Here is a 25,492-nt window from a genome sequence, read left to right as displayed (position 1 = left end):
CCCCCTCCCGTTTTTCGGTAATATCTTCTAAGCCGTTTCACGGGTCAACACGAAACTTGCAGTACCCTCGGCGGCATCAATTTGACACCTTGCGTTAAAATTTAAACTTTCTAGCCACGATAGTTTGGCCGGAAATGACGTCAGAGTGACGTCATGTCGGCCGATTTTGATGCAAAATATTGAATTACGGCAAACGCTCTCAAAAGCTTAGTTTTAAAGCTAGATCCGATTTAGTTGCATCAGTGGACTACAAATACACGTAGCTAGCATACTGCTATCTCGAATTTTCGAAATTTTGAAAATTAAAAAAATATTTTTCTACAATTACAAGAAATATATTTTTTTAGATAGTTTTAGATTTTTCGCAAAAATCGGAATATATGTGATAGAATTCACACTGATAAACTACTCTAGCAAGTTTAGCCCAATATCTTCAAAAATAGCCAAGTTATTTGCATTATTGTCAAAATTTTACAATTATTTATTTTTCAACACCATTTTCAGCACGTTTTTGACATCGTACAGCAATATAAATGACACCATCGTATTCCTGATCTCAAACTGCATCTGATAGGCACTTTTTTGTTGAAAAAATTCATTTTCAAAATTTGACCTTTTCTGACCTGAAATTGACCTGACCTCCGGTAAATTCAGCTGAAAATGACCTCAAATGACACAAACGACATTATTTTCGAAATATACGTGTAAAATGGACCATAGAACATACGTCACGTGACCGATACATGATATACAATTTCGTGACCTAGGATGGCCTGGCCTTCACGTGAAAAAAAAATCGAAGTAAAAGTTCCGTACCCTCAGGGTATCTAAGGCATTATATCAAGGAGTGCGTAAACCAAAAATGAGCCTGATCGGACTTGTCAGTCGCCGGCCAGAGGCTAAATTGTAAACAAGCAAAAATACCGGTAATTTTTAATTTGACCTGACCTGTGAGTTGTGACGTCATCTGTGACCTCGAGGTCAATGAAAATAGGTTTCGCACGACAGTTTTTACAGGGCTATCAGACGCCGTTTGAATTTTGACGACCAGCCCAGTAGTTTCGGAGATAGGAGGGGGGGGGGGCTCTGGAGAGCCCCCCTCAGTCACTCACGTTATGGAAAATACCCCAGTCATGCGCGGGTTAAGAAATGCCACAGCATGACTGAAATCACTCGTCGACACATTCCCTCCTTTGCAGCATCACCGGTTCTGCCCGTTCTTCTCGCTTTTCTGTCTCTTGCCCTGTTTGTCCTATTGGTGGCAGCAATCGCCTACCGGTAAGTGAAAAACATTCATTTCTAAGTAGCTGTAGGGGAAAGAATGAGAGAGAGTTGGGCATTTTCGTCAATCTCACCCACTTCGAATATGACGTCAATCCAACGATTTTAAAGTCTATAATCACTCACCTTATTTAGGTAGGGTCATCAGCAGTGACATTTGCTTAACTCCCGACAGGAAACGCATTAAAAGCGCGATATTCAAAAACTCTGGAAACCGGAATGAAGGTACGTTCCCTAGCATGTCTGAATTGTTTTATGTTACAATTCCATCGTTACCAAGGCTGACTTTTATTTGCTTGCCATACGCCTCCTGTGACCTGTAACATTCCTATTGAGAACGACGTTGATAGGTGGGTAGGTATGTTATTTCCATTAGTAATAGAACAGTGTGAAAATGTCTCGGTTCCAGCCGATGTTCCTTTGGAAGATGTGCGAAATCTCGAGAAGCCAGTTAAGATCGAAAACGAAGATATGGAAGACGAAGAAGCAATATATGCCAACGAGCAGGTAAGCACACGTTGATCACTGTCCAGTGTCCATGCCCCAGCCAAAACTCTAAAACACGCTATTTTCTGGTGACCTTGTCATGACGACATAAAGTGCAGGAGGAATGTCAGCAAGCATTATCATATTCTTTTTCTTTTCCCTACTTGCCATAAACAGAAAATGGTGGACATGGACGTACAGTGTCGGTAGATGCACGTGCACAAGTTTCAGGGATATTATCGCATCTTTTGAATGCTGATGTACGCATTACTGACCGACAGCCGATGCAGATAAACTTCACCAGGATCGAGCTGAAGGACCTGGCGGAGAGGGTCAGAGCCGACGTGGCGTCCGGCCAGCTGATGGCTCAGTTGCAGAACGTGCCGCACGGCCTGACCAGGCCCTGCACCCGAGGTCAACTCGCAGAGAACAAACACAAAAACAGATACATAAACCTGCTGCCCTGTGAGTTTACTTTGACAAACCGGACGTAAAATGAATTATTTGCCTGCGGGGAGGGGAGGAGCCCGGTTTTCGTGAGTTTCTATCTTCGAAATAAGAGTTAAAACCCTCTTGTTTTGCAGACGATGAATCCCGTGTCGTGCTCGAGAAGGTACCGGGCGACGATTTCTCAGACTACATAAACGCCAACTTCGTTGAGGTGGGTTGGCATGCTGGGACATATTATCGCAGGCGTGGCCAAAATTTTCGCAGGTTTGTTATCAGGCACCAAACTGGTAAATTGATTTTTGTTTTTTATTGATACCTAGCTATTTCCTAAATAAAATGGTTTCAAGGCAAACTCACGTAAATTTGGGTCCGAAAGGCTGAAATGGGCGAAATCAGTTCAGTTAGACAAACTGCACTGGACAAACAGCGACAAGATCATAAAATGAGAATGTCTCTTCGTCATTGATCAAGGCATACAAGCGCCCTACCGAAAGTCCCATTTCCAAACCTATCTTGGATGTTTTCACAGGGGTACAATCGCCCACGTGGCTATATCGCCTGTCAGGGCCCCAAGAAGGAGACCAAGTACGATTTCTGGCGCATGGTGTGGCAAGAGAAGGTCGCTCGCATTGTCATGGTCACCAATCTGGTCGAGGGTGGAAAACGCAAGTGCGACGAGTACTGGCCCACGGAAAGGCGGCTCCGTCTGCCTGGCATGAAGGTTTCTCTCGAGATGGTGCAAGAGTACAGCGACTTCATTGTGCGGACATTCTCCATCAATCATGGAAATCTCAACAGAGTGGTACGTAGCATACACTCTAACACAGACTTCTCTATATATGGACTGTGCGCTGATCCGAGGAAATCAGCATTGGAGGCCCAAAAATAAGTGCACTTTTATCCATCTTTTTACAATGAAAAGGGGGTCAGAATATTTAAAAATTTGGATATAGGATAGCCCATACTTTTATCTACCTGTCGGATTACATTTTTTTGTTTAATTCAAAATAAATAAGAAATAAATGTATATAAATGAGAACATGTTTTCTCGTTCAGTTAGCCATTTGTTCACGCTGGAGGTATATACTTCACAAATGCAGCCGTACTTTGCGCGCATTTTCTTGCTTTTGAATGTTGGTTGCATTGTTGGCTGTCGTTGCTAATTTGTCGGATCGAGTCATTTACGTTGGTTTTGAAAAGGGTTTTGAGAAATAACGATACATTATATAGGGCCACAAGAAGCAGTAAAAATAAGTAAGAAATAGCTCGAAAAAATGGTCAAAAAAGGAAAGAATATTATCGATCACTACCTCATCACGACCGGATCAGAAAACGTGTGGTGCGAAGATGTCATTCCGGGTATCAAGCCAGAGTCAGGGCGAGAAAAATGTGAAACGAAACATAATTTCTAGCAAAAAGGCAACTTTTTAGCCTCCCGTATAACTAAAAGGAAAAAATGTTCACAGACGAAACCATCAATCGAGATAAGAGATAACGCTGAGGACAATCAGATTTGCAAGTTTACTTTTGCAAACACTGACTCCTGTGAGACTCACACAGCAAGAAGAAAAACAGGACGCTATCGACGGCGCCAGTCTCAGCATACTTCCTATAATGCCTAGTGCCTTATTTTATTCTGGAGAAAAAAAGACTCACTGAAAGGAGCTACAAAGACTTAACTTGACCAGCAGTTAATGTGAAAAGAACAACTCGACATCGCAGTTCGAAGCTACGCCGCGCTAAATAATGCCATACCCATGGCAGTGATACGCCACTACATCCAAAAGAAGTAAGCTTATTCAATCAAACAATGAAGTTTATCCAGTGTGTCGTATGGGGTTGTAGTTCATTATGGTCTGGATCAAATCATCTCGGAAGAATGCTCGATGAAATGATGGAATTCGTACCCTTCGCATCAATGTTAAACGATGAAGGTTGCCGCTCTTAAATGTTACCGCAAAACTTGCATCGGGATCGGGAAGCTCAAGAATACGCCAGTCTGCGAAGAACGGACGGAAAAATAGCGGTGGAGCAGAAACAAGATGCATAGGACTGATTGGAGTATAAGTAGCTGGGACAAACATCTGTGCCGGTGGTGGCCTGTTATTACAGGAACTTCTACTTTGGATATCTCAGGAAACTGGCAGGTCACCATTTCTAGGCCAGCTGTGGACATTTTTGATGGAGAAGCCAAGAAATGTGCCAAGGGCGAAGAGCATACTGTAACTAACGAGCTACAGAATATGACGGAGGCGCCGGGGGCACTAATCGTTTGGCCGAACGGGGAAGAGCACTTGATCCGCGCCCCGGCAGGTTACCTGTGCTCCAGCTTCCGAGCCGAGATGGTCGCCCTCCGAGCTGCTCTCTCCTAGCTGCTGGAGAACCCGCCGCACGCCGAAGACACCATCGTAGCCTGCACCGACTCGCAGTCCGCCCTCGCCGCCCTCCGAGATGGCTGGGCCGCCCAGCACTCCTCGCTCGGAGTGGACATCTGGAGAGCCCTCTGGGGACGGACAGCTGGAGGCCTGTTGGTCTACCTACAGTGGGTGCCCTCACAATTTAGGTTGGAAGGCAACGAGAGGGCCGACACCATCGCCAAGAAGGCAAACATACTCGACTAAAAACAAATCCTTATAGACGTCCAGAAGGCCCACTGGGCCGCCGCCAGAGTGGCGAGGGCTCGCACCGTCGGGGCCTGGCCAGCCGGCTGGTTCCACCAGCTGACGGGGATCGACTCCCGCCTACCGTTGCCGGCGGCGACCGGCCAGCGGCGGTGGAAATGGACATCCACCAGCTCCGCGCCGGCCACTGGACAAGCTCCTCCCAATGGCGCCACAGAGTCGGGTTGGCGCCCTCCTGGCTGTCGGGGTGCAACCAGTGCGACGACCGACAATGCAGAGCCGCACTCTACCCGTCTGCTGAGAGGAGGCGGACAGCCCAAGCATGTCCTCCTGCGGTGCCCGGCTCTGATGGGCACCCGACATCGCCTGATGGCGACCATCAACCCCAACATAGAGGAGGTGCGGAGCGGCAGCATCGTGGTGGCCCTGGGGGCCGCCCACAGGCCCCTTCAGAGCTGGTCGGCTACGTCTCCATGGGACGAAGGGACACAATAAAAGCAACAATAGCTACAGCATGACAACGTGATGGGAACGACCGTCACAAGAGCTATCGCCTTATCATTCAGCAGCGAGTGGAAAACGAGCAGACGGAGGGATACGTTGCAATTGGTGATGCGCATGTGCGAATGTGTGAGAGTGCGACTATGTGTAGATGCGTGGTGCGAAAAAGTGGGTAGCAGAGAAGAACAGTGAAGACACCGTTGCAGCAGACACACATTTTCCCGTAAAGTCTCCCATCGGCATTACCGCCAACCTTTACCACCAGCGCGGTCGGTGCACTGTCGCGCGATGTAGCCAGCCATGTCAGAGATGTGAACAATCCAGCACACGGGGGAAGAAGAAAGGGATGATAGCCACCCTTTCTCGCTGGATCCCGCGGTGAAAATGGACTAACGCCATTTTCAAGCCCACTGGTGCAATGTCAGATGAACTTGACATGAGGACATCAATGGGTGTCGTCGATGAACGTGAAATGATGTTCCAATACAGATTCATATCGACCAGAAGCCTTTCTTATTCTGAGCTACGAGCAATAGATAGTACAATAACAAAATATATTACATAAAATTCAGCCTGTCGACAGGAAACAATAAAAGGGTATTGTGTTACAACATATGGGTTCATATTACGGCTTCAGAAATTTGGGCCTCCAATGCTGATTTCCCAAATCAGCGCACAGTCCATATATAGAGAAGTCTGTGACTCTAACTATACATTGCGAAGTCTGCCTCTGGGTTGGAAGGCGGAGCCTCTGGAAATTTTGATCGGTGTTGGCTAATCTGCCACGCATTCAGTCGGTCCTATTTAAAAATGGTGTTTGTGTTTGTCGGTATGGAGAACGAACCCATCCCATGTTGCAGGTGACCCAGTTCCACTACACGGCCTGGCCGGATCACAGCGTGCCACTGTACCCCTCATCGCTGGCCAAGTTCATCAGGACGGTGAACGGCGTCAATGATCAGGCCGCCCCAACCGTGGTCCACTGTAGGTGGGTATCACGTACAGGCACAACTCAGAGCGCAGCTCTAAAACCGGCAGCGTTCCTATACCTCACATCTGTAAAAATCATAACCAAACGGAAGTGGCAAACATTCCTTGTGGATGTCTGGTGATTGTGGACACTTATGTTCGTCATCACCACTTTCGGGCCTCGGGGAAGAGTAATGCGTGGTTCACACCGGATCCGTAATGACCGTTACGTTCCGTAATGAATACGGTGGCGATTAAAAAATATCTCGAAAGTGGAGGGCACAATGCAACGCGCATGCGTAGTTCGATTTTTTGACGCCGTAACGCCGTAATGGTTACGGATTCGGTGTGCACCGGGAATTACCATCGCTGAGCGTCACCGTTCGAAGCAAGTGCGCCAAAACTCTATTTTGTTTATAGGCAAGCGGAAAATGGACTAAAGCCAAGAGCTGTTTTTAATATTGGAGCGCCAGAATGTAGACTTGTTTTACTCTCTTCCTTTTAATTTGTTAATATTGCTCTGACATAGCGGTCTGCAATTGTATCGAGTCATATCATTGTTCATTAAACGCCGATGGGCAGAACACTGGACGGAGACTCTTGCATTATTTCTTGCATTACAAGAGGGCATGTCTATGCCCGTCAACGCTGAAGTTTATTTCTTACATTCTTTGTTATTCGTGGATGATGGGAATACCAACGGACGCCAGAATCTGGATTGTATACCATTTGCTCGCTTGGCTTGCCAAGAGTCAATGTGGATTCAAACGTCTGCCAATATCTACAAGTCCAAGTGTCAAATTTAGCAAGTAGCAGAGGCAATATGGCCGGTGATGTTTACTCAGAACTCCATGAAACTCAGAACTCATAACTCCACAAACAAGATACAAAGTAAGCCGTGAACGTTACACGCTGAGGGCATGCTCACAAGAAATAATAATTATTGGCAGGTTGATTCGAGCTAAGGTAAAAGGCCAAAGGGTCTGCACGTGCGCACGAGCAGACCGCCACCCTCGTCAACATTTGGAAGCTTCACAATCGCATGGCGATACCTTGGCTTAATCTACCAAAGATGCAATCCCAAGCAATCGGAATATGCCATTAAAAAGGGTAATCACGCGCACGTGTGCAGACCAATACGCTCGCTGACCTGTGGAGTCTTCTAATATGCATGGTGTTATTCAGCATACTTAATATAAGCTCTATCGGCCCAGCTGATCTGCGGTTATGGAAAAAGGGTGCGCACGTGCGCACGTGCTAGCCTATACCCTCGCTGACCAGTACAAGCTGCAGGTCAGCATGGTGTCATTCGGCATGCTTAATATGAGCGTTATCGGCCCAGCGGATCCCGAGATATGGAGAAGGGGTACGCACGTGGCTGGTGGCTGCGGGCGGTGGCCGGCGACGGGGCGGCGGTCGGGCGAGCTTCTGACTGAGCGTATGTTCGAAGTATGAGAGATGATGAATGTGTTCAGGCGTGTACGTATATATGTATGTATGTGTATGTATGTACGTATGTGTATGTATGTAAGTATGCATGTATGTGTGTCTGCGCTAATATTATACCTACATATTTCCGGTGCACTGCATCACGAGAGTTGGCACCGAGACTTAAGCCCTTTGGCTTTTGTGCCTCCTCTCATTTTACTATATATTATGCGTTTAATTTGTATTACCAATAAACAGTTGGATGGATGGATGGACGTGCGCACGTGCAAATCAATGTCTTTCCCAACCCGTGCAATCTGCTTATAAACATGGTGTTATTCAGCATACAAAATATGAGCGCTATCGGCCCAGCCGATCCACAGATATGAAAAAGGGGTACGCACGTGCGCACGTGCAAATCAATGTCTTTGCCAGCCCGTGCAATATGCTTAAAAACATAGTGTTTTTCACCATACTTAATATGAGCGCTATCGGACCATCCGATCCCCACATACTAAAAAGGGGTACGCACGTGCGCACGTGCATGCACAGGTCTTTGCCAACCTGTGCAATATTCATATTTACATGGTGTCCTCTAGCATACAAAATATGAGCGCTATCGCCCCAGCAGATCCCGAGATATTAAAAAGGGGTGTGCACGTGCGCACGCGCTGAAGAAATTCAAAACCGTTCAAAGGTCACCGGATGTGTAGTGTGCACCCAGCCAAAACAACAAACAAATTTTGAGCTGTATCGCTTCAGCCGTTCCCGAGTTATGAAATGACGAGCTCTTCTGGAACCTCTCACGTCGCACGTGGCACGTGCTGTAACAGGCACTCATGACTTTTATGGATAGCACAGTTCCATGAAGAAAAGATATATCCCCTCTCCAAAGAAGACCGCTCATCAAACAGTCAAACCGTTTTGGAGATACATGTCAACAAAAGTCATTACGGCGGCCGGTCGGGCCGAAAAGTTCAATTTTCCCAACTTCTGTTACGTTCCGTAACGAGTACGGTGGACGCTGCCAGTTTACGGCGGCTGGTTGCCAAATTTCATCTTCGTCTAGAAAAGTCGCAATGCTTGGGGAATCTTGAGAAATGTCTTGCTCATTACGGTCGTAACGGTTACGGCGTCATTACGGATCCGGTGTGAACCACGCATAATGCGTGGTTCACACCGGATCCGTAATGACCGTTACGTGCCGTAATGAATACGTCGGCGATTAAATAATATCTTGAAAGTGGAGGGCACAATGCAACGCGCATGCGTAGTTCTATTTTTTGGCGACGTAACGCCGTATTCGTTACGGATTCGGTGTGCACCGGGAATTGCTATGTTGAGCGCCGTCCTTCGAATCAATTGCGCCAAAACTATTTTGCTTATAAACAATCGAAAAATGGGCTAAAGCTGAGAGCTGTTTCTTGATATCGGTGCGTCAGAATTTTAATTGGTTTTGCTCTCTTCTTTTTAAATTTATTCCTACCACTTTTGCATAGTGGTTTATAATTGTATGGAGGCATATCATTGTTAATTAACTACAATTGTGGGCATGATACTATACAGAGAATCTTTTATCCTTTTTTGGCCTTTTATCCTTTTTTGGCAAGCAAGAAAACATGCCTATGCTGGTCAACGCTGAAGTTCATTTTCTACACTCGTGAATCGCTGCTAAGTGCTATCCATGGGCAAGATCAACGTACGCATCGTACAGTTTGCTCAATTGGCTTGCGAAGAGGCGGTGCAGTTTCCGTCCAAGCATCAAGTCTAGCAGGGGCAATATGGGCAGCGAAGTTGACTCAGAACTGAATAAAAGACGTGGCACGAGAATCTATGTATTGTAATTTATTTTGTGGACTTTGAACTTGACCTGTAACATACCTACATGATTAGGGCTTGGCTAGGCCTACGATAGAAATGTGATCTTTAAATAAACGAGTGAAATGTAATTACGGAACATGAATTTTATGTACGTCACTCAAGAGATACAAAGTAGGTTGTGACATACTGAAGGCATACCTACATGAAATAATGCCTAAAAATCAGTCGGCGAGTTGATACGATTTTTTTCAAGCAGAAAGGTCCGCACTTGCACACGAGCAGACCGCTACCCGCTACCCAGACCAGCCCAATCAATCGCAACATGTGAGAAGGGGTGGGCACGTGCGCATGTGCCGACCAATACTCTCGCTGACCTTTGCAATCTGCATACTTTATATGCGTGGTGTCATTCAGCATACCAAAGTCCAAATGTGAGCGCTATCGGCCCAGCCGATCCCGAGATACGAAAAAGGGGTGCGCACGTGCGCACGTGCCGATCAATACCTTTGCCGACTTGTGAATTCTACATGTAAGCATGTTATCATTCAGCATACTTGATATGAGCACTTTCGGCCCAGCCGATCCCCAGATATGAAAAAGGGGTGCGCACGTGCGCACGTGCACATCAATGCTTTTGCTGACCTGTGCAATCTGCAAATAAACTTGGTGTCATTCAGCATACTTAAAGGGACACTCCCACCTTAACATTAGTTTTGAGTTGAGATAGCCAAATTGGTGGCCATGGCCTGCAAATACCGGTTTGGGCACTCACAACATCAACAAATGCTTTAATTCGGAGATATGGAATTTCAAACTTGCAGTTTTCGGATTCTAAGGGGCTAGTGCATTGGTATGCCCCCTTAGAATTTGTGACGTCAGCGGAGATCTAACGATTTTTAAATCTTTTACTAAAACGTTTGGTAGCACGCGGTGGTATATGCTGCTTTGCGCGCAACAAATGCCGCACTTTCAAATAAAGTCGCTAGGAACAGCGGAGATCCCAAAAAGTAAACAAAAGTAAAAGTCTAATATCTTGAAAACCGGTGAATATTTTCCGATGAAATTTGGTAGATATTCGTTTTCGCTCTTTCTGAACCGAGCGACATCACTTTCGTGCCAATTCATTAACTTTTTTGAAGGTGGGAGGGTCCCTTTAATATGAGCGCTATCGGCCCAGCCGATCCCAAGATGCCAAAAAGGGGTACGCACGCGCGCACGTGCAGACCAATGCCTTTGCCGGTCTGTTCAATCTTCATATGTACATGGTGTCATTCAGCACACCAAATATGAACGCGATCGGCCCAGCCGATCCCCAGATATGAAAAAGGGGCACGCACGTGCGCACGTGCAGATCAATGCTTTTGTCAACCTGTGCAATTTGCATATAAACATGATGTCATTCAGCATACCAAATATGGGCACGATTGGCACAGCCAATCCCGAGATGTGTAAAAGGGGTGCGCACGTGCGCACGCGCTGAGGCAATTCGACATCATCCTAAGGTCACGGGATGTGTAGTGTGCACCCAGCCAAAACAACAAACAAATATTGAACCGTTTCCATTCAGCCGTTCCCGAGTTATGGTATGACGAGCTCTTTTGGAACCTCTCTCGTCGCACGTGACACGTGCTGTAACCAGGGACCGCGGATTCAAATTCTCGTAGGGTGTGCAAGATATGGCGATTGGGCCCCCATCTCACGCCGGCCCCTTCCAAAAAGTCAGCGCCGCCACTACTCCGGAATAAGCCGGTTCTAAGGAAGCGGGGCGGGAAAACCTTCAAAATTGACGGTCGTAAGATGACTGAGCGAGCATCTTACGGTCAGGAGATGCATTAGCAGAGTAAATGCACATGCATGCATGCAACGTGATCCAAATCGATCTCCGATTTTCCCAAGCAGGCCCCTAAAGACTTACAGTGACCTTCAAGGGCCCCTGCGGGCCTCAGAGAGCCCTTTTGCACAGTTGATGTTGGCACACTTCTTTTTATCATGGATTACATGAATTAGTTTAAAAATAAAACACGGCCGGCAGGATGTTTGGGGCGGGCCCATCGATTTGGCCCCTATGATCTATGGGGTCTGGCCTCCGGCCCCCTTAGCTTCCCCATTGTTCTACGGCCCACACGCTGGCTTTGGGGCCCCATAAAGGCCGCACGCCAGCTCCTGAGACCCAACGCCGGCAATTCTAAGGGTCACCGGCGCACCGCACACGGTCTTTGAAGGTCCCATAACGGCCTCTGGACTACCTCATGTACATAGAAATATGGATGCCCACGCCGCTTCTTGGGCCCCCACACCGGGCTCTTTGACACCGTTCGCCGGCTCCATGGGGTACCAACTACCATCTACCAAGCAAGCTCGCCTGGAGGTCCCCCACCGTCTCTTGGCGCCCGAGTAGCCTCGATGCCTGAATAGGGCCCAGAGACATCGACCTTGGCCAAAAAGCGTTCGTGTAGGCCCTCAGAAACTGGTGTGAGCCCTGAGATTACTGTGTGGGCTACTAGTGAGGGTTATCAGAAGCATCCTTTAGCCCTGCGACTTCAGAGGTTGGTGTGAGATCCTAAAAAAAGAAAGTGAGGGCACTCCGAGGCTTGCAAAGGGCTTTTCCTCGGAGGTCGGCCTTGGCCAAACGGCGTTCCTCAAACTGGTGTAGGGCGCTGAGATTATTGAATGGGACTCTCGAGTAGGGGAGAGTGGGGTAATTTGGCCGGTGGTGTAAATTGGCCGCCCCCACCTGTACGAAAGCTGATAAAAGTGAATGAAATAACTTAAGTCTCTATTCATTTGTCATCGGCAGAACTAACTCGAGAACAAATGTCAAAACTTTCCCATCTTAGTTTTAGTCAAAATTAATAAAACGTGAATTTCGTTAGAAAATGGTAACTTTTACTTCCGTTTAAAAATTTGTATAACATGTAGTATTTGGGCTGTAAACGAATTCCAACATTATAGCGCCATTCTTGAGGGTGTTCAGCGGTTCCAAGAGCAATTTCATCTAGTTCTGTACAGCCATGACGACTTTATCGACAAAAATTTTCAGAATGGCAATGTGGGGTTATTTGGCCGGGACTAGCGGGGCAACTTGGCCGGTGCGCTCAGAGTCACTATGCTGGGACGGCCGAGTTGTCATGGTCAATCATAGTTCATACCATAAAGCACATAATTCATGACCAACTTTGACTACCTTGATGCGATATTCCCTATTGGACAGCTGTAAGGGCATATGACGTCATCAAATGTTACCTAACGCTTTTTTGCTAATAAATACTTACAGAAAAAAGATACAGCCGCGCAAATGGTCTCATTGTATTCAGCTCGTCAAGGCGCATCTAATGATATACATGATGACCTTGAACTCGCGTAACCTTGAGGTCAAGCGACCTGAGGTAACGTGACCTGAAGCCAACCTTTGACTTTTACCTCTCGAGGTCAACACATACATGTTTCGATGCGGAATGACGAGAAAATTACGATGGTACTTTTAGTTTTGGCCTAGCTTGATTACTTCAAAAGCTATTCGTAAAAAAACTGTCATCGCATCTAGAGCCGCTATTTTGACTATTTTCGACCCCTGTGATGGCTGAGTCAACCTCCAAAATGCTTCAAATGCGTCGTAGGACACGCGTCATTGCTGAATGTGAAGCTGACTCACCTATAACAAAAATCATGGCCTCAAACTAATACCGGCCAAATTGCCCCACACCCCCGGCCAAATAACCCTGCTAGTGGGGCAATTTGGCCGCTGTGCAGACCTTTGTAATACGTCACAATGTCAATATAAGTAGTTACTCTATCATTTCAAGTTTACTGTCCAGGAAAGCAAAATGTATGCCACACCTGTCAGCGTTGAGATAATGCAGAAATGTGTTGTCGATTTTTAGTTACATCGTTTTCTAAAAAAAAAGCGGCCAAATTACCCCACTCTCCCCTATTGGCATGGGGCCCTCAACTATCAGCACGGAGCCCTCAGGAGCCGGTAAGGGCTCCTCTGCGGCATGCATAAGCCATCCGATCGCAGACGCCGGTGTGAGATCCTAAACAAGAGCTGAGTGCACTTAAAAACCTGCGTAGGGCCCTCAGAGATCAGCTTTGACCAGACGGCGCACAGTGTGGCCAAACACCAGTTTAGCGCGAATTAAATCCCAGCGCTGCTCGGATCCGTTGAAAATGGTTCCCTGGTTTCAAAATTGACACTTAAACCTATGTGAGACCTTTTACGATGCATTATAAATGCTTGCTGACAAATAATGGCATAGTTCCGCCTCTAAAAGTAAGGAGAACTAGCTTACGACGGGTGATGTGCTTACCAGGCCAGGGCTGTGAAGTCGATGGAGTTACTCCGACTCCGACTACGGCTTTCAAAAGTCAATTTCAACTCTGACTCCGGGCAAAACTGTCGACTTATACGATCGACTCGGACTCTGACTCCGCAGCCATGGCAAGTCAACGCAGTCGATGGATTTTCGGTGACTCAGGCTACGAGTCTTGGTCCGGATTCCAAAATCGATTCCGATTCCGAATCTGACTGCAGGGTCAGAACTGTTGACTCCGAACGACTCCGACTCTGATTACGAAATCCTGGAATTTAACCGCAAATAAGAGGCATAAAATTGTGGGTCCCAGCAATGATGGGCATGTTAGGAGGAGGAATCGTTTACGAAATTCCCATCATTTCTCTGGTAAATTCTTATGATTGTCCAAAGTTTGCTTGAAAAAAAAATCAACATCTAATTATGTTTCTGTGTGAATGTTCCTGGTGAAGCACATGAATCGGTAGATGGTTGCTGAAATACACGCACCGATAAAACTGAACCTCAGCAATGGGAGTAAAAACAAAGACTTACACCATAAGCACCTTCATGTCACTAACCCTCGCCCGTATTGGTGTTTTGCTAGCCGCGAACGTAGGTCGGGTCAGGTCAGGCCAACCAGTCCTGCCGGGTATTCATAATTAATAGGTGTCAACCGCCAGTGACAGCTTCGTTGCACGTTACGAAGGCACCAAAACTTCTTCCTAAATGTTCAAATGGTTACTAAATTCGAAATCAGCTCCAAAAACTAGCCTGGAAGCGTGTAAAACTAAAAAAGGTGAACCAAAGTCATCAAAAGTCATTGAACTGACCTGACCTTCAAGTGATCTTGACACCGACCATAATGCATGGGACCAACATCATAATATCACATGTTTAGACGCTTGAAACCACGAAAAGACTGCAAACGCGCGGCTAATGCAAGCAAACATACGCCCAATCGCGCTTCCGGCCAAACATGGTCTCGAGAAATAGGTCACAGGTCAAAGGTCATTGGGGTCAGGGTCGTGAAATTTAATGGGTAGGTGTAAAATTGATAAACTCGAGGGTACTAAAAGTTTCGTCGCGATCGGCCGCTTTTTACATGAGCTTTTTGCGAGAAACCGAGAGGGGTCTTTTCGACCCCCACCCTCACCCCCTATATGGGCGAGGGTTGAAAAATTGTCAAGATTTATTCATTGGCGACCGTATTTTGCAATATAACAAGTCAGAAATACAGCGTTTGAGCCATCCGCGTAACGTATACGGAGTCGCCGCCCCGCCCACCCTGTAGCCGGACCTCCCCGGGCGGGCCAACCCGATACGTTCAAAGCTGAGCCAAAGGCCGGGGGGCAAGTTGGGGCAGGGTTTCTTGAATGGGTCATGTCCAGAAAAGTGTGGCGAATCTTCTCATGGTAGATTTGACGTGGAGATTTTTGGCCATTTTCTTATATCTCTACGTTTTTAAGATGGACAGTGTTTTCAGGGGATGTTTGAAAAGGTCATTTTCAAATGAGCATAACTCATCGGTTAGTCCAAGGATACCTATAGAATTCGGGTATACTATCAAATATAGGCTCAGTAGTCATATGCCACTCCAATTATTTCCAAACCTTTCCGACAATTACGCCAAAATGTGTTGTAAACATGACGCGGGTTTTCGACGATTTCAACACAGCCGGGACCGGCATTGCGTATGTCCACTTTAGCTAGCTTTTTGGACACCGAAAGGAAGACATTGAACCAAAGTATTGTGATATTTACATACTTTGGACAATTTCCTATCGACTGATGGTTATAAAAAGTCAAAATTCCAAAATTCGTTTTTTGATTAAATTCGCGCTAATCTGGCTTTCGGCCACACTGTGCGGCGGTCGTGGACGCCCTTAGAAACTGACGTAGGGGCCGCCTCAGTCGGTCGGCCCTCTCACATCAGCCTGGGGATCTCAGGAATCGGCCTGGGGCCCTCAAGAGCCGGTTAGGGCCCTCGGAAAGTGGCATTATACCCTGAGATAGCTGTGTAAGGCCCTCGGGTAACGGCTTGGGGCCCTCGGGCATTGGCCTGGGGCCCCCGGGCATTGACCAGAGGCCCTTGGATATCGGTCTGGGGCCCCTCAAGGGCCGGTGAGAGCCTTCAGAAACTGGGGCTCGATCCCGGTATCACAAATTTTAAAAGACACCTAAAAAGTGTGATCATGTCTCAACCGCCTTGAAACGCTCGTTTTACGCGTCATTGTGTGGATGTCTATATGATAGTCTGTATATGAATGCATGTGATGTGCTTGTCCCTGCTATATCCCTTGTCAATTGACGTGCAATGGTGAAAAGCCACCGTGCTGTGGACTTATTGCTAATAAATGAATCTGAATCTGAATCTGGTATGGGGCCCTGAGATAACTCTGTGGGCTTTCAAGTGCTGATGCGGGACCCTTAGGCATCGGCCCCAAGAGGGGGTTAAGGAGGGCAGGGGGCAGGGGCCCTCAAGAGCCGGTTAGGGCCCTCAGAAACTGGCGTGGATCCCTGAGCTAGCCATGTAGGTACTCAGACACCGGCGTGGGACCTTTAGACATCGACTTGGGGCCCTCGGGCATCGGCCTGGGCCCTCAAGAGCCGGTGGGAGCGCTAAAAAATGGCGTGGGTGGGGTTCTGAGATAACCCCTGAGATAACACTAGAACCTGTTCACGCCTTCAGGCACCGGTGCGGGACCATCAGGCTCGCGCTGGGGCCCTCGAGAATCGGCTTGGGAGACTCAAGCGCCAGGGCCGCATGGGCCCCCACAACGAACTGTGGGTGTGCAAAAATAGGTGTTTGCACACCCTCAGGAATTTCAGCGTGTGCAATTGCACACGCTGCCCCCCGGAATCCGCGGTCCCTGGCTGTAACAGGCACTCATGAGTGATATCAATAGCAGAGTTCAGGGTAGAAAGGATGCAGCCCCTCCCCAAAGAAGACCGCTCATCAAACAGTCAAACCGTTTTGGAGATACATGTCGATAAAAGTCATTACGGCGGCCGGTCGAGCCGAAAAGTTCAATTTTCCCAACTTCTGTTACGTTCCGTAACGAGTACGGTGGACGCTGCCAGTTTACGGCGACTGGTTGCCACATTTCAACTTCGTCTACAAAAGTCACAATGCTTGGGGAATCTTGAGAAATCTCTAGCTCATTACGTCCGTAACGGTTACGGCGTCATTACGGATCCGGTGTGAACCACGCATAAGCATATCTGCTTCTTTTAGTGACACTCACACACACATGATAGACAATCTGTCAAACACTGTTCCGTAAGTAAAGCAAATATGTAAAATGGATTCGTGAAACGATTGTGTGCCTTTTCAGCGCCGGCGTGGGTCGAACTGGCACCGTGATCCTGATCGACAGCATGTACCAGATGGGACAGCGCGAGCAAGCGGTGGACGTGGCCTCCCACCTGGCCGTCATCCGCCAGCAGCGGGCCAACCTGTGCGCCAACCTGGCCCAGTACCAGCTGGTGCACCAGGTGCTCGTCGAGCTGCTCGTGTCTCCGTCGATGGCGGTGCCGGCCGCTCAGCTGGCCGCCCGGCTGCCGCAGCTGCGCGCGCCCGGCCCGGCCGGAGGTCCCTCGCAGGTCGAGCAGCAGCTCAGCTACCTGGAGCAACACCGACCCGTGGCCACTCACTTCAGCCTCGGCGGTCTCCAGCTGGAGGGCAAAAACCGGTCACCGGACGTGCTGCCAGGTCGGTGACGCGGGCAACAACGCCCGGCTAGGTGCAAAGGCCTCGGGTGGTGCACCTGTGTTGAGCAATGCATTGAAACGTTGTGTACCACGCACGTGATTGAATGAATACCAAAGTAGTTCGAAGTTTGTCATTACTGCATAACGCTCGTAGTTCGTACTCATTATGGACGGATATGAGAGCCTTTGTTCCTGGAACAACCTCGAACTGATATGACAATGACTAGAAACTTGTTAGACGTATACCTACATTTTCCATAAACAGGTGTTTATTCCATTTCACATGAACATAAGGAGTGTGAATTAGGCGGTGTTGTAGAGACAAGCAGCCATACTCCACTGGTTGCTTCCCACGTTCCAGACGACTCGAGTCGCGTGTTCTTGGATCCGAAGATAAAGGACAACTACATCAACGCAGTGTTCGTGCAGGGGTACAAGAGGCAAGATGCCTTCATCGCAACGGAGGCTCCCCTTCCGGCCAGGAAATACGTCTTCTGGCAGATGGTGGTTCAAAAGCGGTCCCGAATCATTGTCGTTATGAACGACCTTGAAGAGGAAGACGTAAGTTACCTTCAAGCCGTTTTGAGGATACACAATGCATACAAATTGCATCTGTGTGGAAGTAACTTGCTTTTCATTGCCACCTTTCAGGTGTTCTGGCCTACCGAAGGACAAGCCGACGTCTACCGCGACGTGGAAGTACAGAGCAGCGGCGAAACGGCGTCTGACGGCATCATCACAATCAGCCTCAAGATACTGTGTTTTGAATCTGGCCAGGTATGTACGACATTGGTAGGTAACGTCTTATGACAAACTAATAACCCTCATGCTCATCGGTTTCGCTTCTACCAGTTTGCGAAACATCCTCGGGTAGCAAACTCCCTGTAACACCCGAAAGAACCCCCACTCCCAACCAACCTTTTCCGTCTCACAGCTGGACACCTTCTTTGGCAGATGACCGAAACAATCGACGTCACCGTACTGGTGCTGGCCGGCGCTGAGGAGGGCGGTGCGCGGCGACGCCCCAGCCTTCCCCGGGCGGCGGAGCTCCTACAACTGTACAGCGCCTACATGCGGTCGGCGGCACCGCTGGGCGCGCTCCCCGCCGTGGTCGTCTGCAGGTAACGCCCGGCACACAGACCACCCCGGCAGGATGTCCCCTCTCAGGATCACAAATCCATCCTGTACACAATGTCCGAATGCCAAACGGTTCCGGGGAGAACGAACAGCTCCACCACGCCAGGGTGCGCTCCGGATGGTACTAATCCAGGCTCGCTGCTCTCCCAGGAACGGCGTGTCCGGGTGCGGCCTGTTCCTGACGGTGTGTTTCGAGCTGGAGCACCTGAGCGAGGAACAGGAGCTGGACGTGGCGATGGCGGTGTCGGTGGTGCGCCGCAGTCGGCCGCAGTTCATCACAGGCCTGGTGAGCGTCATGTCTAGCTCGTTGGGCAACGCATAGTTCGGCAATGGAAAAGGAATGCTCAAGTCGAGCGCTCACCATTCATTGCGACATCTCGCTCCTGGGAGGCTTATAAAAAAGGGGCGAATCGAAAACAAAAACAGCCTTTTAGTTAGGCAAAACCACGCATCCTGCGGGCAATTGATCATCAAGATGTGGCATTTTCTTGATAGTTACAATGGGATAACCTGAGATGCCATACATCATGCAAGCGTCATAGGCGTCCACATAAGTTTTCAACACGAAATTAACATTGAAGCTCTGTCTCTCATTCCAGGAGCAGTACCAGCTTTGCTACGATGTGGCTTTGTCGTGGCTGGACGCATTCGCAACCTACGCGAATTTCCAGTGACTGGTCTGAAGTATCAGTGCCCGGGCTGCGCTTCAGCAACAAGAGGGGTTCGAAAAGCAGTGCCCCGGCTTCCCTTTCACCTGTTAGCGATATACAGGACATGTTGGCCAAAGAAAGACAGGCACACCAGCATATAAGTATCTTTGCATGCGGACGTGCGCCAGTGACCCGCGATATTATCTATAGTTACGTGCGGGTTCGTTTCACGCGTGAAACATTTCCTGTTCTAGGACTTCAATGTAATCGTGGCCATTGAGCTGATACGTGATTACACCAGAATGAGAGCTTGCCTTATATTTGTAGCAGTAATTCTTCGCAGATCACTCAGTTCGTCATATACCCGGGTGTCGCTTATCAGTTAGTATTGTCTGCATTATGCGTGCATGGAATATATAGTGATGTTGTTAGTGCCTCTGCGCCAATACTCGCCCCTGGGACCAAATGTCCTTCAACTGCTCTTACATATCCGAGCTTTTCGCTACCTTACCATAGTCACGCATGAAATGTTTGATGTTTTATGCTTCGGTGTCATTGCGCGATGTTTTTAAGGCATATGCTTATGTTATAAAACTTTCAATACAAGATATGGACTGCTTAATCTATACTGAAAATACAGTAACAACTGTATAAGTTATTTTATCAGGGTTCTATTTAAAATGAAACAGTGGTGCCATCGTCAAGGAGCTCATTGGCACACTATTAGCACACTATACATCCCCCGTACTGCGTAGCTGACTAATGCGTCAATGCTTGATGAGAGGTGATTGGGTTGTAACTGGGCACCGGCAACCAACACTTTGGTTCAGTTGGCTTATGCAGTAATATGCATCCTTGATGAGTGTGAGAGGTGTATGGATCAAAGCCGACGCTGTCGACCTCAAACTCTTCTTCCAGCCAAAACACAGACAATGGCTGTCACTGGACAAGTTAGTTGTACTTGTGATGTAAACCAGATGTAGGTAAACTAGCACATGGCTGTAGGGATGCCAGCATTACCAAGGCACACAAAGGTCAATGCCGATTATAAATCAGTTGTTAGCAGATGAGTGTCATGTACTAGATGGCCTAGCAGGTACAGAAACAAGTTGAAGTCGCTTTTTAGATTAACATTTAGGGCAGGGGAACCATCTAGATGCCCAGGACAGGACAAGACGCACAATGCTTATATCTATAATATACAGTATAATCCGCTTAATAAATCCTCGGACAATTAATCCAACCGCTTATTGTGGCCACTTGAGCTGTTCACGGATTTTCTCCGTATGTAGAAGCATAACTGACCTCGATTAATAAACCCACCGCTTAATAAATCCAAAAGGCTGTGTAACCGAGGTGGATCTATTAAGCGGATTCTACTGTAACTGTATTTTAGATTCTTACAACCTTCCAGTAGAAACAAATAGGGGAGACCAGGGCAAAGTGGCCACCCTAACGCTTTTTCCGATGCCGACGAGTCATTTTTAAACTAGGAAAGATTCTTCTTATAACCCGCGCCGGGCCGGTGCTCCGCGACTTCCGCGCCGGGCCGGGTGTTCGTAGACCAGGAGTCTAACTCGGTTCCTGGTCTACGTAGCGACACGCGGTAAGCGGCAATCGGAAGATCGTCAAAAATAATGACGGAAAAACATCGGCTATTTTTTGGGTCAGGTCAAAGGTCAGGTTGCCAGAGGTCATCAAAGGTCAAATGTAGTCCATTTCAACAATTTTGGAAACTGCCAACGGCTAACTCGGAAACCAACTATAGAGCTACAGCGCCGCGGAAAAGCGCATTCGATAGCCCTTATACAGACCTTTCTGAATAGTATTTTCAGATTTGAGCTCAGGCCAACGGTTTAGCCTCTAGAGGGCAAACACTCTAAAAATAGCCGTTTTCACGAAAAAGGTTTTATGGTGATAACTGTTAATCCAAGCAGGCCACATGACTTTTGCCAGCATCGTGTTTCTCTCGCCGAGACGCGTCGCATTGACTATTCGTTGACCTTGAGAGGTCATTTTGAAAATATGACCCCTGGTCAAGGCCATAACCTTTACCTGACCGGAAAGGGTCATGTTGCATATCAGTCGATCAGTATCGTTGAGCTGAATACATCTGAAGTGTTTTCATCGCTCTAGCACGTCTCTATAAAGTTATATCCAAAAACTGCTGGTGAGCGTTCATGACCCGAGATGACCTCAGGGGCACACAGAGGGATCACAGGTGCATTTTCCTCGGTGTGCCAGGGGTTGTTCAAACACCCCCCCCCCCAGCAGGGCGCGGGTTCTACGAAAGACTACGCTCGCTTCACTCGCTCCATAATAAACTGAATGTTTGGAGTGTTTAGAACGGCATTCATCCAAAAGAAGGCGCATTTTAATTTTCTCACATTGATTTAGAATGGAGAGGTCACAAAATTGACCTGACCTTAGGATCAAGTGACCTAACCTCAGAAAAAGTTAGAACCCTCGTCATAGCTACACCGACTGAACGATCGCCTTGAAACTGTCAGCGATTGATAAGGGTACCAGCATATATGAAATAGGTATATATTTCAGAATTTTGATTTGAGTGACCTAAGGTCAGGTCAATTTTGCGACCTCTCCATTAGGTAGGTATAAGTCAATGGGAGAAAATTGAAAGGCGCCTTTTTTGTACGAACGTCATTCAAAGCATTCTCAAACACCGAGTTACGGGTAAACTCGATAAGCTGAAGCGAAAATGGCACCTGTGACCTCTCCTGATGTCGGATGTCCTGAGGTCATATCAGGTCATGAAAGATCCCCAGCATTGATAGAAACATGCTAGAGCGATGAAAATACCTCAGGTGTGTTCAGCTCGACGATACGGATCGACTGATGTGCAACATGACCTATTCTCGTCTGGTCATGACCTTGACCTGAATTCAAATTTTAAAAATGACCTTTCAAGGTCAACTTATAATTCATTCGACGCGTCTCGACGAGAGGGGCACGGGGCTGGCAAAAGCAATATCGTGGCTCTCTTGAATTCGTGAAAACAGCTATTTTTAGTTGTTGCCCTCTGGAGGCAAACCGTTCACCTGAGGTCAAATCTGAGGACATGCAGGCGAAAGAGCATTAAAAGAGCTATCGAATGCGCTTTTCCGCGGCGCTGTAACTCTATTGGTTCCCGAGTTAGCCGTCGGGTGTTTCGAAAATTGTTGAAAGACAAAATTTGACCTTTGATGCCTCTGGTGACCAGACCTTTAACCTCACCTTAACAATATATAATATTTTCATGAAAAATGTGCTTAGCCTATAAGTAAAAGGGTAGTAACGATGGATTCAGTGGCGAAGCTATTAAAACTTCAACTTTGTTAAGCCGCAGGTAGGGGTCCTTTTCGAGCATCTTAAAGTGAACATCCCACCTTAACATTAGTTTTGAGTTGAGATAGCCAAATTGGTGGCCATGGCCTGAAAATAGATTTGACCACATAGATTTGACCCATCTTGAAGCTTTGACCACAGTTTCCCCGACCGAACTCTACCTTGCACGAACCAGAAGCAGAAGCACATACCTAAGTGATGGCTCCCTTGTAGCCATAACGGGAGCAAGATTCTTACAAATAAACGGAAATAAGTCGTTAAATTTGGGCTCTGATTAACAGTAAAGCAGTCATGAGAGGCTGAAATGGTAAAAAATAACAGACTTAAGAAAAGGTGCCGCAGGTCCAAAAACTACAGTTTCATTTTTTGTATGATTAGTACTGTCTGGTGGGGCAATGTGAGGGGTAATTAACTAATGCAAAGGCTTGGGTTGGGTGGCCTAATATTTTTTTGTTTAAAAAAGTTTTTTTTTCAGGTTTCAGTGCTGTGATGAAATAAAGGTGGCCTAAATCCAGTGAGAAAAGAGGAGTTAGGACTTAGGAGTAGTTACCCTAGGTTTGGCTCCTTCAGTCTCTAGCCATCCAGTGAAAATCTCTTAGATGAGGCCCTGGGTCACTTTATGTGACCTGACCTTCAGTGACCTAGGTCTGAAACTCACAACATGTGCAGAAAAGATGCATAATAAGGTTAACCAGAAACTGGGGCTGTTCAAACAACTACCACTCACCAGCAGGTCACCGGTTAAGAAAATGGCAACTGACCATGCATGTCTATGTAGATCTAAGAACAGCAGAATACAGGGCACTGATTAGGTATATTATTTTCTGTATCATTTCATACTCCTAACAGCTAGGCACCAATCAAAAATATAAATCATGTTCAAACTTTTGCCACATATAGAACAATACATGCTCACCAGAAAGTCATAGGCAATCTGTTAGCATTTTCAAAAACCTACTGTAAATTGCAAATTAAGCATCATTTTTTAAAAAGATTTATGCAGATTGCAGGGAGTTTAAGTGGTAGGTACAGCCCACCACTGAAGTAATGTGCGGCTATACCAATCTCAACAGAATGGCTTTGACTGTTGTAAAGGAGGTAATTCAGGAGTGTATAGCTAACGATAAATTTGCAGCTGAAAGCTTGACAATACATGTAATCTATATTTCAAGTTTCATTGTAGTCTGGCACATCATTCTTGTTCTTGAGATACAAAAGCAAAGCATAAGCATGACTGAAAGCACATGTTACCTCTGTGCTGGACTGTACACACACATCAATTTTAACTTTCAGGAGTGGGTGACATAGACAGTGGTGAGTGATGTCTGGCCTGGCCTGCTCCAAAAGTGATCGCTGCCCTGTTCTAACCCTGTTTCACTATCCTATCATTTTAATATAAAAAAATTGTTTTTGATGATGACATATATTGAATGTTGTTGATGAAGCTTCCACTAACTTTGAAGCAGCACTGCATGATAAATGAACAGACACTTGCCTGTGAGTGCGATAACCAGCAGGAATCAAACCTTTGCACTGCACTGCTGGCAACCATCTTCGGAGACAGGGTTGGCCATTGATAGTTGATACCAACCTCTTTCAATGTACATTGGACATACACACATCCTCATGGTTTTTTCAAATTGAGACAGTCAAACTGACAAAACCAGTCCACTGTTTCAGTCATTTCACCAGTGGCCTCGTCTTTCCTTCCTCCTGACATGACTGATCCTTGTATTTCTTGACTTCCGACATGTACTGCGACCATGCATCTTTCTTTTCAGTGTCTTCATCTTCATCCTGCTTTGCCTTTTTCACTTTTCCTGTGGGAAGTATCTTCCCACCACGCCTTTTGCCCACAAATCCATACTTTGGTCTCGGTATCTCCTTTGCAGACTTCTTACTCTGCTCAGGTTCACTCTCTGCTGCCCGAGACGAAACCGGCGCAGGGCCACTGACTTGACCGACCGTAGACGTGCTTGGCTTTGAAGTACCACTTTGCTGAGCTTTTTTAAACATTTCTAGAAAGCTTCCATCATTTTTGAAAACGTTTGCAGGCATTTTAACTTCATCTGGAGTAGGGATTGTTCCTCGTTCACGTCCAAGTCGCCTGTCACCCGACGCCATATTCGTCAAACTCGGCCCATGTCGTCCCCTATCTCTCTGCGTGTCCACTAACACGAATGACGTCACGCATGTGGGCGGAGCTATGGGCGGAGCCTAACGCACGCGGCAGTCCAAGCCGCCATATTTGAATTTTTATTTTAATAGAATCTTGCCGATATTTTGGGTGAAGTCAATTTATATGGATAGCTTGGAGACAGTTTAGCTATACGAATAATAATTTATTATGGATGTGCGTATATTCAGCTTGGAATTGCAATTAAAGTTCCGCACCGCATAGATTCGAACTCGGGACCTTTGGAATACTGCGCGGGCACGCTAACCACTACACTACCGCGACCGCGCGGCGGCCGGCGGCAGGGAGGCTGCGGAGACATGGGGGGACATTTTACGCTTTTGTGAAAAAAGCAAAAGATTTAGCGAAAAACACGTAATAGATAACTTGCAGAAAATTGTCTGCTCTTTTAGGTAAGATACTTAAGTTTGATATATCTTGTGCAGACTTCATTCTACAGTGCTTCGAAAATCGCTCATTTACATGGGGATTGAACGGGGCTTCGAGACTTGACTCCAAATGACGTCACGAGCTGACGTCACGGAAAGGTAGAATCGCCGGACGACCCTACCTGGTATATAGGGCCTTGGTCAAACTTACCAAGGACTCAATATTTATTTAACG

General features: G+C 47.1%; 1 protein-coding gene across 3 annotated transcripts in view; it reads left to right on the top strand.

Annotated features, from left to right (window-relative positions):
• The window catches only part of LOC122382080 (receptor-type tyrosine-protein phosphatase T-like), a 75,363-nt gene extending 55,394 nt beyond the window's left edge, over positions 1 to 19,969 (top strand). For all 3 annotated transcript variants that reach the window (XM_043366992.1, XM_043366994.1, XM_043366993.1), the window contains 13 exons: positions 1,200 to 1,278; positions 1,457 to 1,506; positions 1,691 to 1,788; positions 2,049 to 2,232; positions 2,352 to 2,428; positions 2,747 to 3,019; positions 6,200 to 6,327; positions 17,185 to 17,561; positions 17,922 to 18,121; positions 18,212 to 18,337; positions 18,515 to 18,681; positions 18,848 to 18,983; positions 19,297 to 19,969. In XM_043366992.1, the coding sequence (XP_043222927.1) occupies positions 1,200 to 1,278; positions 1,457 to 1,506; positions 1,691 to 1,788; positions 2,049 to 2,232; positions 2,352 to 2,428; positions 2,747 to 3,019; positions 6,200 to 6,327; positions 17,185 to 17,561; positions 17,922 to 18,121; positions 18,212 to 18,337; positions 18,515 to 18,681; positions 18,848 to 18,983; positions 19,297 to 19,371 (1,970 nt within the window). In that variant the 3' untranslated portion in view covers positions 19,372 to 19,969. The remainder of the gene's footprint in view (positions 1 to 1,199; positions 1,279 to 1,456; positions 1,507 to 1,690; positions 1,789 to 2,048; positions 2,233 to 2,351; positions 2,429 to 2,746; positions 3,020 to 6,199; positions 6,328 to 17,184; positions 17,562 to 17,921; positions 18,122 to 18,211; positions 18,338 to 18,514; positions 18,682 to 18,847; positions 18,984 to 19,296) is intronic.
• The last annotated feature ends 5,523 nt before the right edge of the window (positions 19,970 to 25,492 follow it).

Source organism: Amphibalanus amphitrite, unplaced genomic scaffold (assembly GCF_019059575.1).
Source record: "Amphibalanus amphitrite isolate SeventyFive unplaced genomic scaffold, NRLGWU_Aamphi_draft 000133F_arrow, whole genome shotgun sequence".
In the NCBI taxonomy this organism is placed as follows: Eukaryota; Metazoa; Arthropoda; class Thecostraca; order Balanomorpha; family Balanidae; genus Amphibalanus; species Amphibalanus amphitrite.
This window is presented reverse-complemented; position numbering and strand designations above follow the sequence as displayed.